Source organism: Calypte anna, chromosome 3 (assembly GCF_003957555.1).
Source record: "Calypte anna isolate BGI_N300 chromosome 3, bCalAnn1_v1.p, whole genome shotgun sequence".
NCBI classification, from domain to species: Eukaryota; Metazoa; Chordata; class Aves; order Apodiformes; family Trochilidae; genus Calypte; species Calypte anna.
In genome coordinates, this window is record NC_044246.1 from 73809903 (window position 1) to 73836233 (window position 26331).

The 26331-nt window shown below is 33.7% G+C and overlaps 1 protein-coding gene across 1 annotated transcript in view; it reads right to left on the reverse strand.

Moving 5' to 3' along the window:
• GRIK2 (glutamate ionotropic receptor kainate type subunit 2) overlaps positions 1 to 26331 on the reverse strand; it is a 355719-nt gene that overhangs the window by 106039 nt on the left and 223349 nt on the right. Inside the window, exon 11 of the mRNA XM_030447048.1 lies at positions 24098 to 24321. Coding sequence (XP_030302908.1) covers positions 24098 to 24321 — 224 coding nt within the window. The remainder of the gene's footprint in view (positions 1 to 24097; positions 24322 to 26331) is intronic.

The window sequence follows — 26331 nt, forward strand, 5'->3', positions numbered from 1 at the left end:
GTTGGGTTTTGTTTATCCAACTATATAGCGATTTTGCTTGAAGATGTGATATATATTTTTGAAGAGAAAAAAATGGGAAATACAAGGTGCTATGCCTGAGATTATTAAGAATACAGACCTACAATCAAATATGAGTAAGCGATCATTTCTTTTTTTGATGCAGATGACCAGCATCATCTGTGTATTCTCCTTTTGCCTTTATCATTGATTGTATGGTCAAATTCATCAGTTTAAATTAACTTCACAGAATTTAATCTATCACATATTATCTTCCCACAAGGATAACCTAAGAATATTTATCATTACATTAGTATCCGTGGCAAAGGATAATGTAAGAAAAAGGAAAACAACAAACAAAACAAAACAAACAAAAACCCCAAAATACAAAAGGCGTAATTTTATGGCTCTATCCTTACTACAGACTGGAGTGCATGAAATTAATTTTGCCATTAATATTAATATTAGCAGTTCTAGCTTTCACCAGCATAATTTTTCAGATGGCAGTATTTTTATTTTTTTAATAGTTTGGGAAAATTACTCTTCTCACTGTAAGCATTTAATGGTGTGTGCATAGAGTGATCATGTCTATACGTGTAAAACAGGTAGTTTCCTAGTACAGCTTCTATGCGCATGAAAAGAAATTATTAAAAAAATTTCCAAAAAAAATTTTGTCTGAATCTGAGTTCAATGAAAGTGTAGCAAGAAATATGTAAGAGTTCTCTAGGTCTCTCAGAGAGAGAAATCTGAAAGAGGGGAACCCTTCTTTATTTCCTGTATTTTCTTTCACAAGTCTCTGTAACCATAAATTTTATTTGTTCCATGAAATCTATTATATAGCAAAAAAAAAGGAAATATTTTCATTTTGTATTTAGAATAATCTAAATTCACCAAGATTAACACTTATTTCAAGCAACAATAACTGAAACCAAGTTAACTTTCTTATACCTTCTACTGATTTAATTTTCTGTCTATATCTATGCCTATAACAAGAGAAGTTTTTCTCACAAGAAGGAACTGGTTGGTGACCAAAGATGCAAGTCAGCTGCTTTACAACAAGAACTACCTTTTTGTTTACATTTTACTTGCTTGGAAATAATTCCTTCTGGGCTCCAGGCTATAGGGTGCTGTAAACTAATTACTACATGCAAAGATATTTTGTCTGTCATATAGAGCTGCAGGGAAGCATATTATTATTCACCACTCTACTGAGTGAAAAAAAAAAGAAGAGTACAGTTGATGCCTATTCTACTTTATTACTTCAAAACAATATAATGTTCTGTAATCTTCTGAAGCAGCTAGTAATATAACTTTGTTTTAAAAGAGATTTTTTCGTTTGGTTGGATTTTTTTATAGTGTGTATCATGAAACAAAAAATAATGGGATTATTCTCATGAAGAAATAATTTTACAATTATATGACTGTCATATTAGCAACCTCTCCAACACTGCCTTAGTATTCTTTCATTCTTTCCATCCTGTTATAATATAAAACTACAATAATTATGGTCAGTTTCTATACTAATTAAACTGATATAAACACCTTCCACTGAGAACTGATTGCAAATCAAGAGTTTTTTCTGTAATTATAAGCTTGATAGCATAGTGAGCTCCTCCAGTAAAACAAACAAAAAAAAAGTATTATTTTATCTTTCTAATGCTTGCAGAATGGTTTTAAAAACTCTGAGTATTTAAAAGATAGGTCCAGCTGAGACACAAATGTCATGACTGTAGTGACTGTTATTTTATTGTAACAGTGGACACAGATTTACTTTGGGAGATGAATTAGCTATAATATGAATATTCACTTATTCTGTCAATAAAAAAGTCAGCCATTCTCAGATTATTGTATACATTCATATATTAGGCTGCAGTGCTAGATAACAAAAAACCTAATCCTCTTTAAAACAAATAAATATAAATTATTTTAAAATTAATGTTTTAAAATCTGTTATTAGGAATCATTAATCTTATAATTAATGCAGAGTCTATATGCTGAACAGTATGGCTGAAAAGAATGGCAGTGGTTACTCACACCTGTATTTTATCAGACTTTAGTAAGGTACCATTTGAAGTACTACTTTACATAAAGACACAGGGATAGATTTTGAGGGTGATTTACCAAATTCTTGGAGACTAATGGATGATGCTGGAACCTTGAAGCTTATTATCATTTGAACTACATTTTACCAAAAAAAGTGGGCTTGATTATAAAGTGACATAATATTTTGAACCAAATAACATTTTCACAAATTTATATTCTTTGGGGATAAAATTATTCAAGTTTGCTACTCTGGATCTCAATGACTGGCTGCTCTCCAGTCATATTTAGAGATATATTAGCTAGTTTCACCAAGTCAAAAGCTTAACTCTTTCCCTAGCATTCCCTATGCATTTTCTCCCTAGTATTCTACTTTGAGCATTCTTTCACCAACTTTAGCTTTTTAAATTCTCTAGTTTATTTCATTTTCAGAAAGTTATCCATGCTTTTAATTATCAACAAAATGACAAAACACTCCATGATGTTTTTATAATTCTAACTATGATATGAACAGTGAAAGTCATATTCAAAATTGAGTAGTAGAAACAATTAGCACAAAAAAATCCAAGTTCTAATTACAGCTAAGAATATTTAATTTGAAGAGAAAGAAAACCTGAATTAGTCTTTGAACAGGTCAAGAGGTGGTTCATGAGAAGTTATCCCAGATTTCTATATTCTGTACCCAAATAGCTTCAAACACAGTTCTGAAATGAAACTTTGCTTCAGTTCTATTTGTACTATAAACACTGATTAAAAAGAAAAACTTCTAGACCTATACAAATATCTAGACATTTGTATATCTAGAAAATATTAACATTATTTTTTCTAGAAGGGGGACTATAGCAGAGTAAAAGACTACTTTTCTAGAAGAACAAGTGCAGAGTCCTGCACCTGGGAAGGAAAAACAAAATGCAGCAGAACAGGTCAGGAGGTGATCTGCTAGAGAGCAGCCCCATGGAGAAGGACCTTGGAGTCCTGGTGGACAACAAGTTATCCACGGGGCAGCAATGTGCCCCTGGGGCCAAGAAGGCCAATGGTATCCTGGGGTGCATTAGGAAGAGAGTGTCCAGCAGATGGAGGGAGGTTTCTCCTTCCCCTCTACTCTGCCCCAGTGAGACCTCACCTGGAGCATTGCATCCAGTTCTGGGCTCCCCAGTTCAAAAGGGACATCGTACAGTGGTGGGATATGAGGATGATGAAGGGACTGGAACAGTCGCCTTAGGAAGAAAGGCTGAGAGGCCTGGGGCTTTTTAGTCTGGAGAGCAAAAGATTGAGAGGGGATCTAATTAATGTGTATAAATACTGAGGGCTGGGTGTCAAGAAGGAAGGGACAACCTCTTCTCACTTGTGCTCTGTGATAGGATGAGGGGCAATGGATTCGAGATGGAGCACAGGAACTTCCACCTCAACATGAGGAAGAATTTCTTTATTGTGAAGGTCACAGAGGCTTGGGACAGACTCCCCAGACAGGTTGTGGAGCCTCTTGCTCTGGAGACTTTCAGTTCCCATTTGGATGCATTTCTGAGTGACCTGCCCTAGTTTTGGTCCTGCTGTGACATGGAGGCTGAACTCAATGATCTTCAGAGGTCCCTTCCAACTCCTGACATTCTGTGATTCTGGGAAGCCTAAATATTAATATTCAGTTTTGGCCTACATCTGATCACAATAGGGTTTGTTTATATTTAAAATTGTTTCACATACTTGAATGTGAAAATCTTCCAAGATACCATTCTTTCTGTTATTAATTAGTCCCTTTTATTTCTGTATCATATCACACTATTAACTCACACAACCCAGAATCTGATCTCTTATTGTTTTCTTCTCTGCTTGGCCGAAGTGCACATGAAAAATGGCAAGATGAAGGCTCGTTACTGTTGTTAGGTGGGTCATGGGCACCCATGCTATAACTTTCAGGTATAGGAAAATTAGTTGTAAACCCAACAGGTCATGTTCAGCCTGTTGCTATCTACCCAATTAGAACTTCCCTTCATTTCTTCAGTCTGTAGTACTTCCTGTAAATAACTTAAAAGTTATGTCTCTACTAGTTTAAGATTTATTATTTTTTAAATTTTTAATATATTTTCCTTTGTCCAATCTTTACATGTTATGAATAAAAGAAACTAATACTGCCCAAAAAGGGTGCACTGCTATCTAAATGAAAGCTGAACACTCCTTGGTGCTAAGAACATCAAAAGAATGGCAACTCCAGAGAACAGTACGCTTCATTTATATGTTTTGTCCATTATGTAATTTTGGTTATGTGTAAGAGTCTGTTCCTGCTTCCATGAAGATTTCTAAGAAGGCAGAAGATGATACAACCCCACTCAACAAATGGAATGAATCAGTTGAGGTAAACCAATTGCAAAACAAAATTGTAAAGGAGGAATTTCTTAAGGAAAAAAAGGAATATTAGTATTATCAAGATATTTCTTTACCTATAAAAACTGTTTACTTTAATTATTGTTATTGCTGTAGCTATTACAATGCTGTGATTTCTTAATCCAAATTTCTGGAGAAAGAATGGAGAAGAACAGTGCAGTGCATTTGGAAAACTGGATCTTAAATTTCTGAGTTTTGTGTAGATTATGGATTCACATCTGGTATGGATCTGAGCATATCATAGCATTCACTCCTACTCAGATTAATCAGTGTTTGATTCTCCTGCACAATACATCTTTTGAAAAAAATTGATTCTGTGATTCCCTAAAGATTTTTTCATGTTCTCTGGAAGGTCAGTCTAATCATAATTTCTTTTGTATATATTTTCTGGAAATACATTAGAAAACAAAAATGTTTTATATTTGACAGATTATTCCTTATACTGACATCAGTTAGGAGATACTGAATCCTAATGATGGTTTTGATGAACTGCACTATACATGTTTGACATACTTTTCAACTAATGGCAATGTAAGCCTGAAAACAATGTTAAAAAAGGAGAAAGGCACTCATACTCTATTACTATAATGAATGCATACTCATAAATGCCTCTCCTGAGAAATTAACTATTTGGAAGCAATCTCTCAGAATTATGTATAAAATGACACTTGAGCAATTTATTAAATAGTTTAGTGAGGCTATAATTTTCAAAGCTCTTAGTTAACTGCTTATTTTATTCTGAATAGGGTAAGACCTCAGTTCTCCATAAGCATTTAATAGGAAAGAATGACAAGAGCTAGGTATCTGTAAACAAAAAATTAAAATGCATGGATGCCTTACGTGGTGGACTAAATGGATGCAATTATCACAGGATTGTATAAAAATGAGGCATTCAGAATCACCACTTGTCCACTTGCTGAAGAAAAGCAAATAAGAGCTGTATAATCAGAAAAGTGTGGTCTGTTCTTCAGTGAACATTTCTATCAAAATGAAGGGTTCAGTTTTAAGCCCTCTGGGCTGATGGTCGTGTTAAGTTCACCCATTCTCCTAAGGCAAAGTAGTGCATTTACTGATTGTATATTCCACATAGGTAGATAATTGTTTAAATATTACATACTGGTTTCTTTGGTGTGTAAGTGGGGAAGAGGTTGGTAGGGGGGAAGGGCCTGGGGTGCAGGTCTTTACTTTTGGTTGCTGTTTTTGGTTTTTTTCGGAGTGGAGCCTGTGTGGACATGTACAGTTGGCTTAAACCTTTTGGCAGGTTAAATGAACACATTCAGTAGCTTTGTTCTGGCCCAGCTGTTTATTCTACTGAGCTAATCTAACCTAAAACTACTACGATTGGCAATGATGCTTTCCAGTTCTGAGAAGCAGAAAGAAAGTGAAAAGAGCAATAATTAATTCTATTAAGTCAAGCAACAATCGATACCAGTAATGCATGATCACTAGATCCCTTGAGAAAACTGAGAAAACAATCAATTACAGTTCATGCTCTTAAGGATTCCACTTAATCATATCTTAACATTCACTCAGCTATAAAATTCCTCATGGTCTAAGGCAGTGCAAGTTTTCTTTTCCTTTATCTATAGCTGATAACATCAGTAAAATCAGGCAGCTCAAGAAATACTGCCTATTCCTTCCAACTTTGCCTGAGCAGTTATTGTCTACATGAAACAGAAATAGTTTTTCATATTTTACAATCAAGCAAGAGGAAGCTGGCAACTAGAGAAATACATGCTTGTTCAGTTTTTTTGTATAATTTGACTCTGCACTTTAAAACCTCAAATACTTTTTTTTTTTCACTATAAATAAGGAAGGCCTACTCAGGACTATAAAAAGGATTATCATATTGTCACAAACATTCCTCAAAAGATTCAACCTGATTTTTAGTTTTAGAGCATAGACTAGCCACAAAAATGAAAACAGACAGTAAGGAAGAGATAAAGGGTAAGGATATTGATTATATTTCTTTCTTATTCATTTTAAAACGCAAAATATCCCTGCTTCAAAATTTAAAGAAAAAGACCAAAAATATTTTGTAATAACTTACTCTTCAAGTCATATTCTCCCTGTAGAAACACACATATCATTAATTTTGATTTATTCCTTAAAAATAAACAAACCAAAAACCAACCCAAGCTTTCATCAAGCAACAGAGAACAAAATCATCATTAATTATGAAGAAACTAATGAAGAAACTAATTTATCCATGCTTCTTTGATTAAGGACTGACAGAATGGACCCAAATCTTACTGTAGGTCACTTGGATATAACACTATTCATCCAAGTTTACATTGCTTTATATTATGAATTAATTTTGCCTTGCTGCAAAGCAAGTTCTTATACATACATACTCAATGGCAGAGTGGCTTTAAATTTGAGAATAAATCAGGAAAAAGTTCATTCAAAAGAACAGTATAGTTTTCTGTAAATGAAGCAGTCATAACACATTAGGAAATTCAGCAAAAATATTTTCACCTGGCCACAAACTCTCTTTTCTTGCTGTTCTTTAAAGTAAAACCAAAAGGCAGTGGTTAAACTATTGCACTGATCTTTTTTGACCTGAAAAAAGATGTTTGAATTTTAATCAACTAAAGGAAAAAAAAAATTAAAATGATGCAAATAACTGAATGTCCCAATAGATTTTTTTGGATTAATTTGATGAAAATGCAAGCAGCATTATTTTATGCATCAAGCAACTAAGCCACATTTTTGCTTTATGAAGTATTCTCAGTCAAAGGAAAAGCTGCCACTAACAATTTAACTAAACATATTTGCTTTTATGTCACCATTTAGGATTATGTAAGACTGCATGAGACACAGCAAATTCATATCTGGATTGCCCCATCAATGTTTTAAATTTATAGGTGCTAAATCTAATGAATCTATGCAGTCAAAGATAATATATGGTAAATATATGCTTAATTTACACAAAATTACTAGTTATCATATAAAATATATACTATCACATTAACTTTTATGATTAGTTATGTGCACAAATTATTTTATGTGCATTTTAATGCCTTTTTAAAACTCAATGTCAAAATTACATACAAGAAATAAAAGTAGAATAATTTTTGTTTGTGTGTTTTTTAAATAATGACAGCAGAGTAAACAGGTAGACATTTTTAAAGATACCTATGCACACAGTTTTTCCAATTTTTAGACTTAAAAAAGGAAGGTGACACTTATTATAGATAAAACTGCTTGAACATCAGCAGTAATTCAACATGTTTGGAAAAAAACCCAACCTTTCCTAAACTGAAAGTTACCTGTACTTCATTAAGAACCAAATTTTAGTTTTGTTTTGGATTTTTTTCTTTTTTTTCACAATGGTGTCTTCAACTGACAAACACATCAATGAAACTTTTAAATGAAATTTGTTTCACCAGAGTGAAAACCTACCTGTTTACCACTCTGTCTGTCATGATTTAGAAATTACTTTAATCAACAACAGTTTTCAGTCTCAACACATGCTGTTTAACCTAATTGAGCTGCTACACATAAATTTGCAAGCCAGGAAATATTAACAGGGAAGCAGGGAAAAAACTTACCTAATTGTCACTTACTACAATAAAATAAATATTCAGGTGCATATTCTGAACCAACTTAGATGACAGTTGCAGCTTTTGTTTCATAATGGTCATTATGCCAGTAACATTCATAAAGGCCCAAATTCAAGGCCGTATTTTTCACCATTGCTTCAAATACTAACTCAATAAACTCAGGAGAACATTTACCCCATACGTGTTCATGTCTTTGAGCTATCAGTTTCTTCTACTTAGCTGCATTCCATGTTATCTTTGCTATTTTATATGTTCAGATGGACCTTGGCTAACATCAACAGAAGTTTATGGAACTATTTTCCTTGATCTTTAGTGACCCTGCAGAGCTAAAGTCTGTAGTAATATTTCCCAAATCTATGAACTAAACTGTGGATTTACACAACAGGAATTTACACAACAGACATTGTAAACGGGTTAATGAAAGGCATAGGACATGAAATAAATTGACATTTCACAGCACCATCTATGAGGTAGATTTATTATTTCACTAAAATTGCCATTAGTAGAAATATTCTTATTAATGAAGTATAGTAAATATTAACATGAAAAATTAATACTGTCTGCTATTTTCCACACTGATAAATCCTTATTTTTATTCTCTACTCTAGACTAGGGAAATATAATGAAAGTTTCTAAAAAAATATATCCTTTTTCTGACTAGTACTAACATTTCATATAAAACTATGAAAAACACCTGGAAGTTGAAAAACTCAAACAAAATTGAAAGTTGTCCATACACTACAGGGAAAGTTTCTTTATAACCTACCAGTTGCTTTAAACATGAAGCATTGCCTGAGATGCAATTGCATTTCTAATCATTATAGCTCTATTACAAAGCACTCACTTTCAATTTTAATCTGAGACAAGTTGCAGAGGTTAATTATAAATTTCTTTAAAAAATTAATTAAATTCTCTTTTCTGCTTTAAATTTGCTACTTTCAATTTGATTTAATATTCCTTCCTCTTCTGCATGCTGAAAAAAAATATATAAGAAAGGCTGATTTATCTTCTCCACATAATTCTCTCTTCCTATAATTTTACCATTTCTATTTTTATAGCCTTGCACAGTAATTTGAACAGGTTTACTGTTTTTAAAAGGACATTTTAAATATTGTAAAATTTGCATTATTTTAGCCCCAAATAAGAAATATTTTGAATTTTTATTATAATAAAATTGTAAACATTTGAACTGCAGTTGCTATCTTTCTCTCACATGGCAACAAAAAGCCCTGTGCTGTACCACATTATAAAATATAGGAGAATTTCACACTTCGGAAAATGAAATTCATCTATTTTACACAAGAAATAGAACTATGTAAACTGCACTGATCAATATGATTCAGCTCATTCTGTCTGAAGAATGCTATTATGTATTTTCTTATGGTCTATAAGCTAAAAATGCCTGCACTATTACTGTAATGAATCTCAACAGATTTTGTAGTGTTCCTTAACTGAAATAAATTTTGGCAAGGTGGGCTGAGTTCTCAGAAACTAGTGTACTAAAGTACTTATCAAGCAGAGGGTTGGACCAGATGAGCCTTGAGGTCCTTTACAACCTGACATTCTACCATTCTATGATTCAGACACATCCTCAAAGAGTACATTTACTCAGTCTTCCTATCTGAAGGAATCTCAATATCCTACGTAGAAATTGGTAGATGCACAGACATTGAGTTAATTTAATAAATTTTTTAATTAAAACATATTATTTTAAAGTAAAGATTATTTTAAAGTCTTAAATATTATGATAACACATCCTCTGTTTGTCTATATGTTCAAACATATGTTTAGGAAAAGTGCCCAGGAACTGTTTGGCATGGTTTTATACAGCACTGTGTAATGCTGTATTGGTCCTTATTGTTAAGTTGTTTTATTGTTCACTGTCAAGTTTTAGAACTGAATCACTGGCACGTTTGAAATAATAAGGGACTCATATGAATTACTGATTCGAAGATCTCATTATCTTGATCCCCTAAAAATGCTTTGCAATGGTTATTCCATATCTATGAATGACAGTATATTAATAATAAATAACACAGATGCTCTATTAGGAACACAATGTAGTAAGTTAATAAGTATTTCTCCTAAAATTATAGAACATAGAATAAGAAGGGTACGTGAGAAACTCAAATGGTCCCTCTTTTAAATGTGAAGCACTTATTTGACTTCCTCAATACACTGAAGAGTTTGTCACAAGTTTGAGGGAAGAAGTAGAGTTCTGCAGAGGACCTCCTAAAGGCAAATAAAATGCAAAATCATATTTTGCACTGTAAAAATATATGAATTTCTTAAAAAAGAGATAAAGTGAGCTCATTGTAAGGCTGTACAACAAATTTGGCACTTCTATTCAATACTGTATCAGTCTTCTTGAAAGTAGATTATTTTAAAATTGAGCATCACAGCAAAGAAGTTATCTAGTTTGGAGTACATAATAATTCATTGCTGCCCTTCAAGATATAGTAAATATCACTCATGAAAATGACATATAATTAAAAATATAGCAATAAATATTTAAAAAATAAAAATAAAATTATTGCACTAGAGCCACTACCTAACAAAATTCAATTGGATGTGATACTACAAAGAAAAAGTTTTATTATCACAGATTAAGACTTGGAGAATTTTTGTTTTGTTTTGTTTTGTTAACTATCTGTACGTTAAGGACATTACCAATATCTACAGAGATGTCAAATGGAATTCTACACCAAGTAAATCTTTTGCCTGAGTAAAAAGAACACTATTTGACATCCTCTGTGCAATTCATCATGTTTTCTAAACATATTTTAACTGGGGAATGCTACTATTCTCATCAATTTAAACAGGGCAACTGCATCCTTAAAATTTAAGAGCTTGGTAAAGCTTGATGAATAGAAATTTTTGGTCTGTTGTGAAATTTATTAAAATAAAATCCATAGCTGGATTTATAAGGCATATAATGCTTTCTTTTGCTGACCTGTGACTCGCAACGGCCTTTTGAAGGAATAGAATGAACATCCTTCAGATTTGGGATGTTAATATGGGTTTACCAAAATTCACCCCCAAACTAAGCTGGTTCTTTCTGAAGTACTTATAGATTAATTGTTTATGATTTTGTTTTTGTTATGAAAAAAAATAATTCTGTAATTAATGTATATGAGTAAAGTCTTGTGAAAGCATTACTATGATTAAAAATCTGTGAGCTTCTGTGTTCACACTCACATCAGTAAATAAAGAGGATTCAGGTTTCAGCAGTGGCATGGGATAATGAATATATTTTACTTGTTATTACATTCCTGTTTACGGTTCTGGCCTATGCTATTCTCAGATAATGTCTGGATGAGGTTCAGAGATACAGGAAGTGCTGGTAAGCACTGCGGGCGGGATAACTGGGCTGATGGACCACTTAGTAATATGAAACATAGCCCCTGCCATCTCACTTGTTCCTTGCGTCAGAAAGCAAGGCTCAGACCCCTAGCCCTTGACAATTATACATACAGTCTTTGGCATCCACCATGCTACTATCAAAATCAGTGAGTGCTTTCAAATTGACTTCTACAGGAATATGATAGGACAATCATTTCTTAGACAAGTTGACATTTGATTACACAATGTTTCATCCTTCCTGATTATTACATTACGATTCTCAACTGTACCAATAATGGTACAAATATTTCAGCTATTTCTGATGGAACACACAGGATTTCTTCAGGAAAGACCATGGTTAAAGGAATTCAAACTCATGGCTTATTTAAAGTTTACAAGTAACTTCAACCAAACTACAAGGATCTACTTGAGTACCTCAAGGTCTGTATGAACAAAAGGACTCTGCTGAATTGCAGTTACACATCCTGATGCAGGATAAATACTTGAGGGGTTTTTTTTAACCACTTGTAATCTAGAAACCTTTCTCTCACCCTTCAAAAAAAACCAAACCAAACCAAACCAAAATAAAAACACTACCCTGAAGCCTGGACATAAACTACTCATTAGTGATCAGCTGGTTACTAAACAGATTACAGTTATTCTCTTGTTGATAGCATTGACAGACACCCTCATCTTCACATTCTTGCCACCCATGTGCCTTCTTCATACTGCTGTCAATGAGGAATTCACTGCAATTCACCCCTTCACCTCCTCAATTTGATAAAACTCATTTGGGTACTGAATATACTAGGCCTTGTCTCAACTCAGAATTTCTTCCGGGCTATGTTTCAAAGAAATATATTTCAACAATCTAGGGACTAGATCCAAAGTACTTCTGGATACATGAAGTAATTCATTCTTTTCTACACAAATAGACTATGAATACTTTTCCCTCTCTCTTTTCTTTTCTGAGGAAGGATAATTACACTAACTCTTTAATTACCAAGAACCACAACTTAATTTCATTCTATGTTTAAACTGATTATTTCACTTGAAATAATGTACTGTTTCTAGTACCACATGGATTAACTGGAGCTAGTCTATTGTAGTCTCTCTAACAAGAATTACCAAAACAAATGTTTGTAACCTAAACAACATCAGAGAGATTCAGTTGCCCAAAGGGCATCTCAGAATTTTCAGATTTCCAAACATATTAAAGATATCCCTAGGGAAACAGTATATATGATACAGCACCTATGACCAACTTGTAGGTTTCTGTAGAGGCAGTTAGCGCATGCTCTGCACAGCTTTCCATCAAATTTCAACACTCACTAACACATCCCTTTCCACACAAATTACTTTGAAGTGATGATGTTAAGTTTTTCTTCATTTGTTCCTCACAATCTACTGCTTTTCCTCAAGTGAAAGACAAACATGGAAGTGATTTTGATGTCATTACCATAGACTAACCTGTGCAATTATCCCACCAGTGTCATTTGAATCTCATCCAGACTTCATGTGAGAAAAACTTCAAGGTAATACCAATAATTGTATTTTAAAATCCTCCTTAAATTCACTTGCTTTATCATGTAGACAGTAAACTGAAATGTGGTCCTGTATATGTAGCTGACAAACTATGACTGCTGAACCTGAGTATTTAAGAAATATATTTATTTTTCACTTCATTTTCTTCATACCTCATAGAATTTTTCATCACATTTAACCATTTAAACTAATTAATTATTGCTTCTGAACTTCCAAGCAATTATTTTATATTTGTTATGTAGCAACAAGACATGACCCTGCTTGGTGATGCTCTCTGAAATCTGTCCTGTGTTACATTTGTGCACACAGGTGCAACACTACCACCTTCCTAGGTTTTGATATTTGCTTTTGCACATGCACAGATTACCATATCATACAAAAATGATGATGAGGAGGAAGGTGTTACAAACATTAATAATCAATGTTTAAGATGGAGACAGAATTTGGCTTCTAGTAGAATAAAAAGCTATGAGGAGCCTCTGGTATTCATCTACATAGTAAATTTATCTAACTACAGTTACATTTGAAGCAAGGTGAAAATTCCTTTCATTCCAGTAAATGAAGGGCACACTGACCAGGATTTTCACATGATTAACTACTTGTGCTCCTCTGACATGCCCATTTAAAAGAAGGGGAGAGCAAGAGAGAGAAAGTAAAAGAGAGAAGTGTGTGGAGAATAAATATGACTAATTAAAAGCCTTTTTCAGATATTCTTGCAACTCAGTATTATATTGTCAAACTCTGAGAACAGCAAAGGAGTGCAATATAGAAAAATCTGCTCCTTGCTTCTGTTTTTCTTCTGGACAGGGCTCGTTGGTTACATCGTGTCAGCCACAAAACCAGAGAATTTTCTAAGAGGTGGAATTATTTCCCAGAAACTTCTCTGAACTTCATCACACTACAAAGCCTCCTAATTTTCACCTCTAAATAGCTACCAAGAAAATAGCGCCAGAAGATGAACTAATTGCTGTTCTACCTTGTTAGCTGAAAATTGTCTTGTAACTGCCGATGGTGCTCTAGTACAGAAACACTGGGTATCTGCTTCTACAAAATAAGTCAATAGCAAATATGCATCCTATTCTGTTTAAAGGTAAAGCTATTTCTCATGGGAAAGGAGAATAATTCTTTTAAAATCTGGGAGAATCAAAAGAAACTATTACCTCCTTCTGCTGTCTACCACCTCACTATTTACTCCATGAAGTTTTCCTTGCAGCATTCTGCTTCATATAGTTGAGGAAGGAAGGTGAAATGGAATGAGGCAGTAGCTCTGGGTGGTTTGCTATCTTTATGTTTGTGAGATTATATAAATCATCCCATCAACCTGAAGTACCATTGCCTTCATTGTTCTCACAGCTAGAGGCTATCTCCTATAAAGTCTTTAGGAAAGTCCTAATTGGTAAATACAGGTGCCACACACATGTAATGGTGACACAGAACAAAACAAAACAGTATAATGAGAGCAAAATGCCAGAACATGTCAATTAATAAAAATTACTTATATTTAAACTTCTCTCTGATGTGCTATGATTAGTGCTTTGATTTTTTAAAAGTTTATTATTTTCTAATAAAAACTATTATATCTTTTAGCTGATGTGGGATTTTTAATTATGATGCTGAGAATTTTCAATACTGTATAATTATTTTCCTGTAAAAATGATGCCTTTGTTGCTAAAGACAGGACTTGGTATAGTACTAATATAAAACCAAAAAGGTGCTCACCTTGATTGGTAAGTATGAAAATACATTATTAGCTTTACACTAAAGTAATTTCAGCCTCATTAAAATTAACAAATGGTGATTTTTATATATATAGCAAGGAAATTCTTGAAGGACATCTTACTTATTTAGTTTCAGAAGCAAAAACAATCACGGTGGTTCTTTTTTTTTCAGACTGATTTTCTGTCCTTTAAGTAATCCTGAAAACAGTGATCTCAACGGAGAACTCAGAAATACTTTTCTACAGAAACTGCTCTTCCTCTGGACATCTGTAGCTACAATTTTCTACAAGGCTACTGTATGTCATATCACACTGGCTTTGCCTCCAAAGGTTTATTTCTCTCTTTTCATTTATATGATAGGAAGAAACTCATTGGATATGAAACCACACGTTTAGCAATGTTTGGCTCATTAAGTGTAAAAACTGCTTTTCAATCGTTACAGCCTTTTTTGCTTAATAATGTTTCTGGGCTCTCCAGAGGGTAAACAGACTTCAGGCCTGCTAACATTCCATTCTACTATACCTCCTACACCCTATTACTATATCTCCTACATTTTCCTTGAGGAAGCTTTTCACTGTTAAGTCACAGTGTTCCAAGCAGCATGCATGTCTGAAATGACTTCAATAAATGCTTACGTAGGAGACATTTTTCTTGTTTTGATTTTTGGAAAAACCAACAAACAAACAAACAATCCACAAAAAACAACAGCTCAGCTGTTAGCTGAATTCATCTTCTGATATTTCAGGTAATCTGTAAATTCAGTCAGTGATACTAATGGAAAAGGAGCCAACCAGTTAACTTGCACACTTTCAAATTACCACTTGTATCCAATTATTAACAAAACCTTTTGAGAGTACTGTGGTATGTTCTTGGATTCATACTGACTCAATTTCCATGACACTAGATTCTTGTGTTATGTTCTTTAGGTTGGAGGATTACATGATTTTGCATGAGAAAATTGCTGCTATGCATTATGGTGAGAATTACAATTTCATTCTCTCCATCAATACTACGCATACCTGAGTAAAACAAATAATAAATTCTAAAAAACCCCAAAATACAGCAAATAAACCTCCTTCTTCCTATACCCAATAGCATAAGAGACACTGGTCTTTCTCAAAAGCATTATTTTAGCATGAAAACAGATGCACCTGTAGAAGTACCCTTCTCTTTAGGCATGTTATGATTTGCTAAATAAATATGCTAAGTGCCAAATTTAGACTTGTGTCTTCCTTTCTTGTCACATATTAAGGAATAAAAATATTTTGACAAAACAGAATTAAATATTCCAATATCAGAAAAGAAAGTTCAGCATTTTTTTAGAGACTCTCAACTTTTTTTCAAACTAACTACTTTACACAAGCAAATACATGATCTTTTGAGGTCCCTTCCAACCTCTAAGTTTCTGTGAATGTCATATTTTTCTTGTATCCTGTATGTGCTGGTAACTACCAAGGGCTGCTAAAAATAGGATGAACAATTGTGTATGTTACCACTTTATGAAGATCTTTCAAAACTAAATGATATTGTTCCTCAGACTGTTTTTTACCTTTCTCAGCAAGGACTATGGAATTATTTGCTAATGTGCAGTAACACAGCACACGGAAACTAACAAGTTATTGTCCCATGGTAGATATGAAATACTATTTTGTGTGATTTTACAGACAAGTTTGTCGACAAAACAGGCTTCAAATATTAACTCACTTATTCAGTGTAACATGTCAATGAGAAACTGAAAATAAGACAAATCATGGTATGAAAAATAGCTCAGTATGAGTTTTGATACAATCTTCCATAAATACCCATCAGACATTACAATAGGCTACAATGTACCATCAAAAGCTACAAAAAATACATGTTTATAAATATATAACACCTACAGTAACAAGGCTTAAGAAGTAAAATCAAAATTAATGCATACAGAATGAGCCATCCACTTAACTGGAGATAATGATCTATTTATAGCTATCTAAAATTTAATTCCTGTCTTTGGACACACGTGCTTAAGAAAATGAGAATGGAGAGAATGAATTGTTGGTAGTAAGAGACACCAAATTCCTAATGGATGAACATAGTTATGATTCAGTTCAGACATTAAAATACCTGGTTCATTAAAATCAGTGGTTAATTGAAGAAACTTAAGATGCCTTTCAGAATAATGTGAGAGAAAAAATTAAAGAAAAGAATGGAAGATTTTCCAAGTAAGAAACCATTTTCTGATTAGGTAAATCTACAGGGTAAAAGGAGTTAACACAAAATATACTGGTGGAGCAAGTGTTACAAACAGATGCATATTAGAAGATGTTTTCCTTACAGCAGAAGTAACCAGATCTACTGTTTTGTTTCCTAAGAATGCCCACCATACATCTTGACTCAGCAGAAGAAGATTGGCTAGACCTCCACACTCAAAAAAAAAAATCTAGTTCTTGACAGAAAGGTGTGAATTAACCAGGTGTGTTGAATAACTATATTTTTCTTCTTCAAAGCGCATACTGAGATTCTGAGATTTAGCCAATGAGGGGATGATGCATCTTCCTCTGGACTATTAAGGCAGTTGAGTTATGAGTTCTTCAGCCATCCTCAGCTAAAATATTTTCATCTGTTATGCTGGCATTAGTTTTTTCTTACATTTAATGTATAGAAATATAGAATGGTTTGAGTCAGAAGTGACCTTAAAAAGTGACCTAGTTCCAACCCCCCTGCATAGGCAGGAGCACCTTCCACTAGTCCAGTTTGCTCAAGGCCCCATCCAACCTGACCTTCAGGGAGGGGACAGCCACAACTTTCTTGGGCAACCTGATCCAGTGTCTCACCAACCTCAAATAAGCATAGCAAGTAGTATCCAGGAGGTAAGACTGATCTGCCATTAATAAAGCAAGGCTTTAGATTATTTCTTTTTCCCCTGAAGACTAAGGAGGCTATTATTTATGTTGAAAAGTAAAACATAAGAATTTTTCTCTTACTGTACTCTCTAACAGTATTCCAATAGAAGTTGTGCTTGTATGTAGAGCTGGAGATCTCTTAATGTTTCTGGGTCTCAACAGCTGAAGGAGATTGAGACCATCCAGAAGTGATGCAAGAGAATCCTGAGGAGTTAGGACTAGGAGTCCATACTGAGTTGTTTATTTGTAGATTAGTGGTACTATAAACTGAAAATGAACCCAGATAAATCTCTTTTTGAGGAGAGCAGAGGAATCGAAAAGTCTTTCTGAGTGTTAAGATTCAAAGTGAGAGATTCCTACCCATTGCTATACACATTGCTGCTGGAGGAAATCCAGAAGAAAGCCATGAAGATGATCAGAGGGCTGAAGCACCTCTCCTGGGAAGTCAGGTTTAGAGAGCTGGGGTGGTTCAGCCTGGAGAAGGTTCTGTGGAGGCCTTATAGAGGCCTTTCAGTACCTATGAAAGCTGGGTAGGGACTTATCACATGCGTGTGTAGTGGTAGGACAAGTGGTAATGGTTTTACACTGGAAGAGGGTAGATATAGGTTACATACTGGAAAGAAATTCTTCACTGTGATGGTGAGAAACTGAAACAGGCTGCCCAGGAAGGTTGTGGCTGCCCCTTCCCTGGAAGTGTTCAAGGCCAGGTTGGATGAGGCTTTGAGCAACCTGGTCTAGTGGGAGGTGTCCTTGCCCATACAGGGAGATTGGAACTGGATGATCTTGAAGGTCCCTTCCAACCAAAACCATTCTATGTCTTTCTTTTAGCCATATAACCTCATCCACAACATTTAGACTTTATAGCACTGATCGCAGTCTGTTATAACTTATGAAGTTATCTAATTACATAACTTAGATATGATCATAAGAAAACTTAATTCCAGTATATTTTGCATTTTTTATACAGAAAAATGGTGGAACATGAGATGTCTGTGCTGACCACAGAAAATTAAGCTTAAATACTATACAAATTTTTGGTAATATTAATGGCATACAGTACAGTACTCTCATTTTGTTTAATCAATTTAAAGCTGTCATTCTCATTTTGTAAAGAATGATACTCGGAAATATCTGAGCATGTCTGGAATATCATGGGCAAGTCTTGTTTACATTTCCAGTGACTGCTCTCCAGGAAAGATGAATGTACAATTTCATTGCTACGACACATAGCAGCATAGACCAAAAAAAAAAACAAAACAAAAAACCCCACAAAAATCTGTAATTGAGGTACCTTTGCTCAGGTACCTGAGGCAGCCTCAGTTATTGAAATTCTATTTATATAATATAAATCTAAAATTTAAATTTTCCAGGTCTGATATAACAAGAAAAAATGTGGTTCAGCAAGCAAGCTTTTCAGAACTTTCTGGTCTAATACTAAGATTTCTTAGTCTTGCTACACAAATAAGTCAGTTAATAAAAAGCTAGAAAAGCCACAAAGACAGAGAAAAATTCTTGTCCTGCAGTCTGCTTGGTTTACTTGACAAAAAACCCAGTGTTCCAAAGACTGCCATAGTTTCTCTCTTCTCACAGTGAAGATGATCTCTAGTGTTAACATGGATTTGCTTTTAAACTGGAAAAAATAAATTCAAAGAAACAGACTATACTGAATCTTTTGTAAACAATCAACTAAAGGTCATAATATGCAATTGTTTTAACAGAAATAAAAATCTCAAACTTTGAAATAATTGTTCTGGAACATTATTGGAAAGTGTACATTTGAAATTAGTACATTTTTATCCTTGTCTATTTACACAGTAGTCTATATACAAGTGGCAATATCCCCACATGCATTATAACTAAGGCAAAGCTATTTTAAAACTGTAAGATAATAAGAGAAGCAGATTTCAGGGTTGCCATCTGGATTACCCCGTTGGATTATGAACCCATTCCTGAAAACCTCTTATAGCATATGTTATAGTTCTCCAGGGAGGCCTCAGGAGATAAAATTCTCATAGGAAGAATGTTGTTTGAGGAAAAAGGGCAAATATGCTAACTTCCTATTTGGATAAACATCAGTATAGCAATCTAGTAACCAGAGCTTCTCATTCTGTTGTTAGTTCCTCTCATCAAGACAGTTGTCAAGGGGTGGTTTGAAAATCAATCAGACAAGCCGCTCAAGGACAGAAATCATCTGATCAAGATATATGGAAGAAAAAAAAAAAAAAAAGATTCATGAGATGTAAAAGGATATGCACGCACTCCAGAGAGAGATAATACTCAGGCGTTTGTTCAGCTCTGAAGCAGCAGGCTATTCCTAAGACTCTTCACAGAGGAAAGATTAAGATAAATGTGTGGAGGCATTTTTAAAACTCTTGTCTTCTTTTATTATGTTTTATTCCAGCTGGTAAGAGAAAAAAATAATTTGGCAAGGCAATGTTCTTTGTGGTTTTATCACTGCTTACAAGGAAATGGAAAAATAGCTGATCCTAAGTGCTTTGACAGCTGAAATCAGCACAAGGGCTTGACTTATTAGAAACAGTACAGCACAAATCTGCTGAACGGAGGAAAAAGCAAGAAATTTTAATGTATGGAATGTGGTACAGGTAAGGGTGATTCAAGCCCTTTGAAATCATAACCCGTGATTCAGTATTAGGGATTAGGGCAGTGAGCACAGTTTTATATATATTAAAACAATAGTTACTGATACTCCAGATATCTTAGGATAAAAAAACATTAAGACCTCATTAGCAGACCAGTTTATACAAGGTAGCTTATGTGCTTCACAACTGAAAGATCCATTGATCTTGAAGCATCATGCTAAGGCAGGTTTCTCTCTTCTAGTTACAAAGATAGGTCACTTCAGAGTAAACTGCTTTATGACAGGCAGAAACTTTAACAGCAAGCATACTACAACACACAGAAATACTTAAATGTATAGGCCTTAACTTGAAATCCATTAAATTGGGCAGAAAATTATTGGATAAAAATATTTAAGGACTTTATCCCTAGAAAAACTCATGAAGATATAATATAATCATAGGAAAAGCCAGGTGAAGATTAATTGTAAAAGTCATTAATTGAAAGACTTATGTAAATTTATTTAGCGTTTTTAAAGTATGAAACCGATTTTCTTTATACTGCCTATGCAGAATGGGAATCATCCTTCAGTTACCAACACAATAGATTTTGCAGATACCAAAACTGGAAACATCTACTTTATATATAAACTAATGGAAAAGAAGGGTTAATATGTGTATATGAAGTTGGTGTACAACACTGAAGAAATCAGTGTTTTTGAGAACTGAAACAGTGGTTTGCACCAACAGACAGAAATGAAGAGAAATTCTACTAATCACAACTTTTCATTGTACAGATCAGAAAATGCTGTGTACTTTACAGGCCTACGAAGAAGAGTTGGCACACTTTATTCCATTTTCCTTCTAATCACATGTGAACTGTGAATTTAACCAGGATTCTAAATTAAAGAAACAAGTTAAGGCAGAGGCAAAATGGGAAGATTTTGGAACTGGAATGCAACAAGACATCAGATGACACGAGACACTGTTAGCAGTGACACAAAGACCTTACTAGCTAGCATTAGAAACAGATCTGTTTCTGACTTGTTCTTTACTGTTTGCACAAGAGAAAAAAATACAAGATGACTGTCTCAGTTCACAGAAAAGTAATAGGCTTATTATCAAGCAAACTGGGTCTATGTATCAGTCATCAGCCTGTATGACAAAGAAAGGAACTTTCAGAGACTAACCACCATAACTGGATTCAACAGTGGCAACAAAGAAGATTAAGAGGACATGGGGAAATCACAGCCTACCATAGTTCTCCACAAAGGATGACAATTAAAAGAAAATTTTGTGCACAATGCATGTTCATCCTATCCACAATGCACAATTCATAATGACCACATAAAAAGATGACAGATCATTTCTGGGAGGGGGACTATAAGAGGAAAATGACAGAAAAGTCCTTCAGCTAATAAATCTCTCTCCTAGATTTTTGTCTTTTTGAGTATGCCAAGATTACAGCTTTTTATATGTGGTTCTCAAATGAAAAGGAAAATTCAATACCCTTTCAAATAAAGTAAAAAACTAATAAAAATTTATACTACATTTTACCCGTTTATGCCTACTATGTTACTCTGTGAAAGTTTTTTCAGCTATTTTCTCTTAAAGATTCTCTTACTAATGTTTACTAAAGGTCTTTTACTAATTTCTTTATCTTTCCCTAACTAAGACCATAATACTAAATAATGGATGAAACCCAAGTATCCCAACAGAACTGTACTTTCCATTCAAAATATACCAAGCTCTTACGTACCAACACTGTTTGTAAGATGTCGTAAACAATAAAATCACAGAACATTTAACAGAAAAATGGGAGGTTTAAATCTAAATATAAATATTCTACACTGAAGACTGATGCACTGTATTTACAAAACATCACAGCAGATAAGACATAACTAAATACTCCTCGAGACATAGATACACCTAATTGTGGAACACATAGTAATTATTATGAAACATTGGTAGTCAAACATTCATTATGGAAGAATTGTTATGAAATAGAAATCTTCTTCTAAAAAACTCTAGGTGGAACCTATTGATTTAGTTCGGCACAGTCGAACAGATCTACTACACCAGGACTGATTAACACATAATCTGTGCAATACCTAACTGTGAATTCAATCTTTACTGACAAGACAGCACTATGCTGGAAAGGCCATTTCTCTACCACACTTCTGTCAGCAGTATGGCCCTTTATATTACACACACATTTAATGAATTATATTCCTAAAGGCTCTTTTACTGTTGAATAATAGTATTTTTTCTCTTTATTATTCAGCAAATTACTTTTTTAACTTTGGCCTGTTTCCCCATATGAACTTATGTTAGAAAATGCTATCATATACTATTTGGTCATTCTGTATTGTGAATACAATCTCTAGATTGTCTTACTTAATCCTGGATCTTTTATTTCTAAATGCTTTATCAGTATCTGGCTGTACAAGTTAAGAGGGTTTGAAAATCTCTAGATCTGAAGGCTGATAACAAATTCAAGAATAATAAACCTATTTTATACAAACTGACAAAAATCAAAGTCCTCTGCTAAGTATAAAATGTATTTCATAATGCTTTAAAATTAAGGTAATAAGGAATTTATGGTGCTGGTCACAAAAACAGACAAGTGAAAAAAAAGTTCTACAATACTGTTGTACTACTCTGTGGCACTTCCATTTCAAAAATAAATGTTCTTTCCAGTTCTGCTATTAAGATCAAGTGATTGTAACAGCTAAAAAAAAAAAAAAAAAAAAAAAAAAAAAAAGGTTCAGGAAAATTTATATCTCTTACAAAATATTACAAGACACATTTTCAAAGCCTAACTAAGAAGTCAGTCATAAAACTCCTACTAACATTACTGGGGCCTGCCTGTTAAAAGCAATGTGCATCGTGCTGAAAATGCCCTTCAATGATAACAATAATCTTAAAACTTCTGGACATGCTCATAAAGTAATTCACATGAGGTGTTTCATGAGATAACATTTGTGATTTAAGCTCAACTGTGGTTTCAGAAGTACCTGTATCCCAGGAAAACCTCAGAAATTATTTTACTTTCTGGTTATACAGTTTAATAAAATCTACTGTTTTTCCAAGAAACTTTCAACTTAAGTCTGGCTTCTTAAAGCAGACTTTTAAAAAGGCACAAAAGTGAAGTTATTCAAGTCAATATAGTTTATATGTATTTGGTTTAAACACTGACTACTAGGAGGAATCTGCAAGAGAGATTACAACTTACATGCCTGGGAATCTCTGACTTACAGTTCTGATTTTTTTTTTTTTTTGCTGTCACAGCAAAAGTCAGTTACAACATGTAAGACTATATTTACCTGATCATCTGGAGCTACTCCTAATGACATAAAAAGGAAAATATAGGTATAATCAGAGTTTTTGATGGATTATATTTTCCTACTTGCCTAAGTTGAAGAAAAAAGATAAAAATTGAGGCCTATATAGCAAATTTATTTATAATTTGATAGTTATTGCACTGAATTCCTTAACTTTGAAAACTCAACTAAACATGCTTCCAAATACACTCCAATTACAATCTGTGACTTTAAATTATGTGAGGTATCTCAGGGACTTTACCTAGCACTCAACTGAAAGCTAAATATTCTTCCCCTACTTCTAAGATACTATTCTAAATAAACTTGTTTTGTAATTGGTAGAGGCCCAATTTGCATTTCTCGGGTTAACATGGGCAGCTAAGTACTCAGTTTGAGATTATGCACCATAGCATTAAGTGAAATCAGGCTAACATTAAAATATGTCAACCCTTGTCTTTCTAAACACAGCACATTTGGGAAAAAAACATCTCATAAACTTTCTAGTGAAATTTTAAATAGAGACACCTAGCTAGCATACTCAAGACTTAGTGACATAGCTAACTGGAGAAAATTAATAGAGAGTACCCTCATCATTAAATATTTTTCTGTACATCATGAAGGTAAAATATAAGAGTATGAAAGTAAGAAAATTTTTGTGACTTTTGACAATTATTAGTAAGAAAAAGATTTTAACAATTGCCAAAAAAATCACAAAAGTTGACATGTTACCTGGCTATGACAAAGAGCACACAACTGACACCCAAGTAAGCCAGCAGAATATACATCCAGATATCAGGGGAGAGAGGATTCAGGAAGGAGAAGACGCCCGGGTTTGTACCATTGGGCTTGCGGTACAAAATACTTATTCCAAGAGTCATAAAGGGCTTGGAAAAGTCGATGACCTTCTCTCGAACATAGGTTATTGCCAATGGTGCAACTGCAAGGTCAGCTTTCTGTTAACAGAAATACAAACAGAGAAACAGGCCATAAGTCAGAAGAAACAGCTTGAAGCACACTACCAGATTAGGCAAAACACAAACTTTACATGGAGGTTTGTTCTTGTAAAAATGATATGCTGAAATTTAAAACTCTCTTCTCCCTATAAGTAAGGAATCAGATTTATTCTACTTCCTGTTTGCTCAAATAACGTAGCAGCATATAGAAAAATATGCTATTACAGGGATAGAAGCAAATAAAAACACTATGAATTGCAGAAAATGTGAACATCCAATAGCACATCTTTTAAAACTTTTTTAGATGTACATATCAGCATATTTTTCTCTTTATCTGTCCTTCAACTGTGCTCATTAGAAGCTAATATATTTGTGAAGCAGATGTGAATGTGCTTGTACAAGTGTAGGAAAAGGACCAGGAAGCAGTCTTGCTAATTTTGGCATAAAAGATTTGGTACAAAATGAAGAACATCTTAAAATTGGAAGTCATTCTTGGGTTGCTAAAGGGCGTAAGTTCTTATGGATTTCTGCACACTAGTCCTTATTTGTAGGTAACTGACTATTGATCAATTGTAGCATTAAAATGAAACTATACAATATGATATAATTTGTCAATTTACACTAAGTTTCAGTTATAATGGCAATAATAGGTTAGTAAATCTATACTATTTTTTATTCACAATAACGGAAATCATAGTGACAAGAAATCTACAGCATCTACTCTTTAAACTCTATCAACAGCTCTTGAAAGACTACTGTGCATAAGTGCATGTGTACACGTGTGTGCATGTAATTGTGCACATATGAAAAAGAGAATTTCAGAGAGAGAAGTTATACAGTATGAGACTTGGCAAGCTGTAAACTTGGAATTGTAAAATATACATAAATATATGCATGTAATTACAGAAATTGTATAGCTACCATGAAATACTGTTATCCAAGTAATATAGCTGCAAATTACATCATTTTCAGAATATTCTAAACAAGTCCCAAAGATTTTATTCCCCATAAATCATATAAATTCATACATTAATATATTTGGTTTTGCTCAGTTAGTATTGTGCTTACTGTGTAACACTCAAAATCCCACACCATGTTTTACCATTTCAATGTTACCTTTTTGTCTCACCTTTCACATAGTTCTACTATAATCTATTGGTACAAGCATTTATCACATCACTATATCATTCCCCCAGCAAAGTACTTCTATGTTACAGTGTGAAACTATTGGCAGCACTCATTTAATTTTGTATGGGACATTAAAAATGTTGCATATGCTTCATTTTCATTTATATTCAGAACTTATAGGTATTCATCAGACCAGCAAGGCTTTATTATACAGCAGCTGAGGTTTCATGGATTGTATATTAATGATTATATTGCAGATGATACAGGAAGAAAATAGTAAACTAAGAAACTAAAACTAATTTGGACTAAAAGTTATAGGTAAACATGCAGATGTTTGAGAGACATAACTCAAGCTATTAGTCTCAGAGGCAAGTAGCTGTCTTCACCCTGAGACTGAAGCCAATTCAGTAGACTGTCAGAAGATGCATCTGCCCAAAGACAGAGAAAATAGATGCTTTGGAAGACTCTTGGCAGTTGCAAATTTTGGTCTAAACCATTAACAGAACCTTAATAAAAAATAAATAATTTCTCTTAACAAATAGCACAAGAAATAATGGATGTGTCATACGACAAAACAACTGGACAACCAGATATCCCAGCCTGAGAGATAAAGATCCAAAATAAAGATACAAGTCTTGATATCTCAATATTTTTTCATAGCTTTATTAATTCTAATTCAGTATTATTGAAGTAGTCCACCACTGTAGGGACAAAAATAAAGCATCTCAATAAAAATACCACCCAACCTTTACTAACTGATACAAAACCTGCTAGAATGACTGGTATAAAAATATAATGCTCCCACATTCAATCATTTCTGCTAATGAGATGTATTTTATACCTCTCTTGGCAGCTTCATTCTGAAATGATACTACTTGAAAC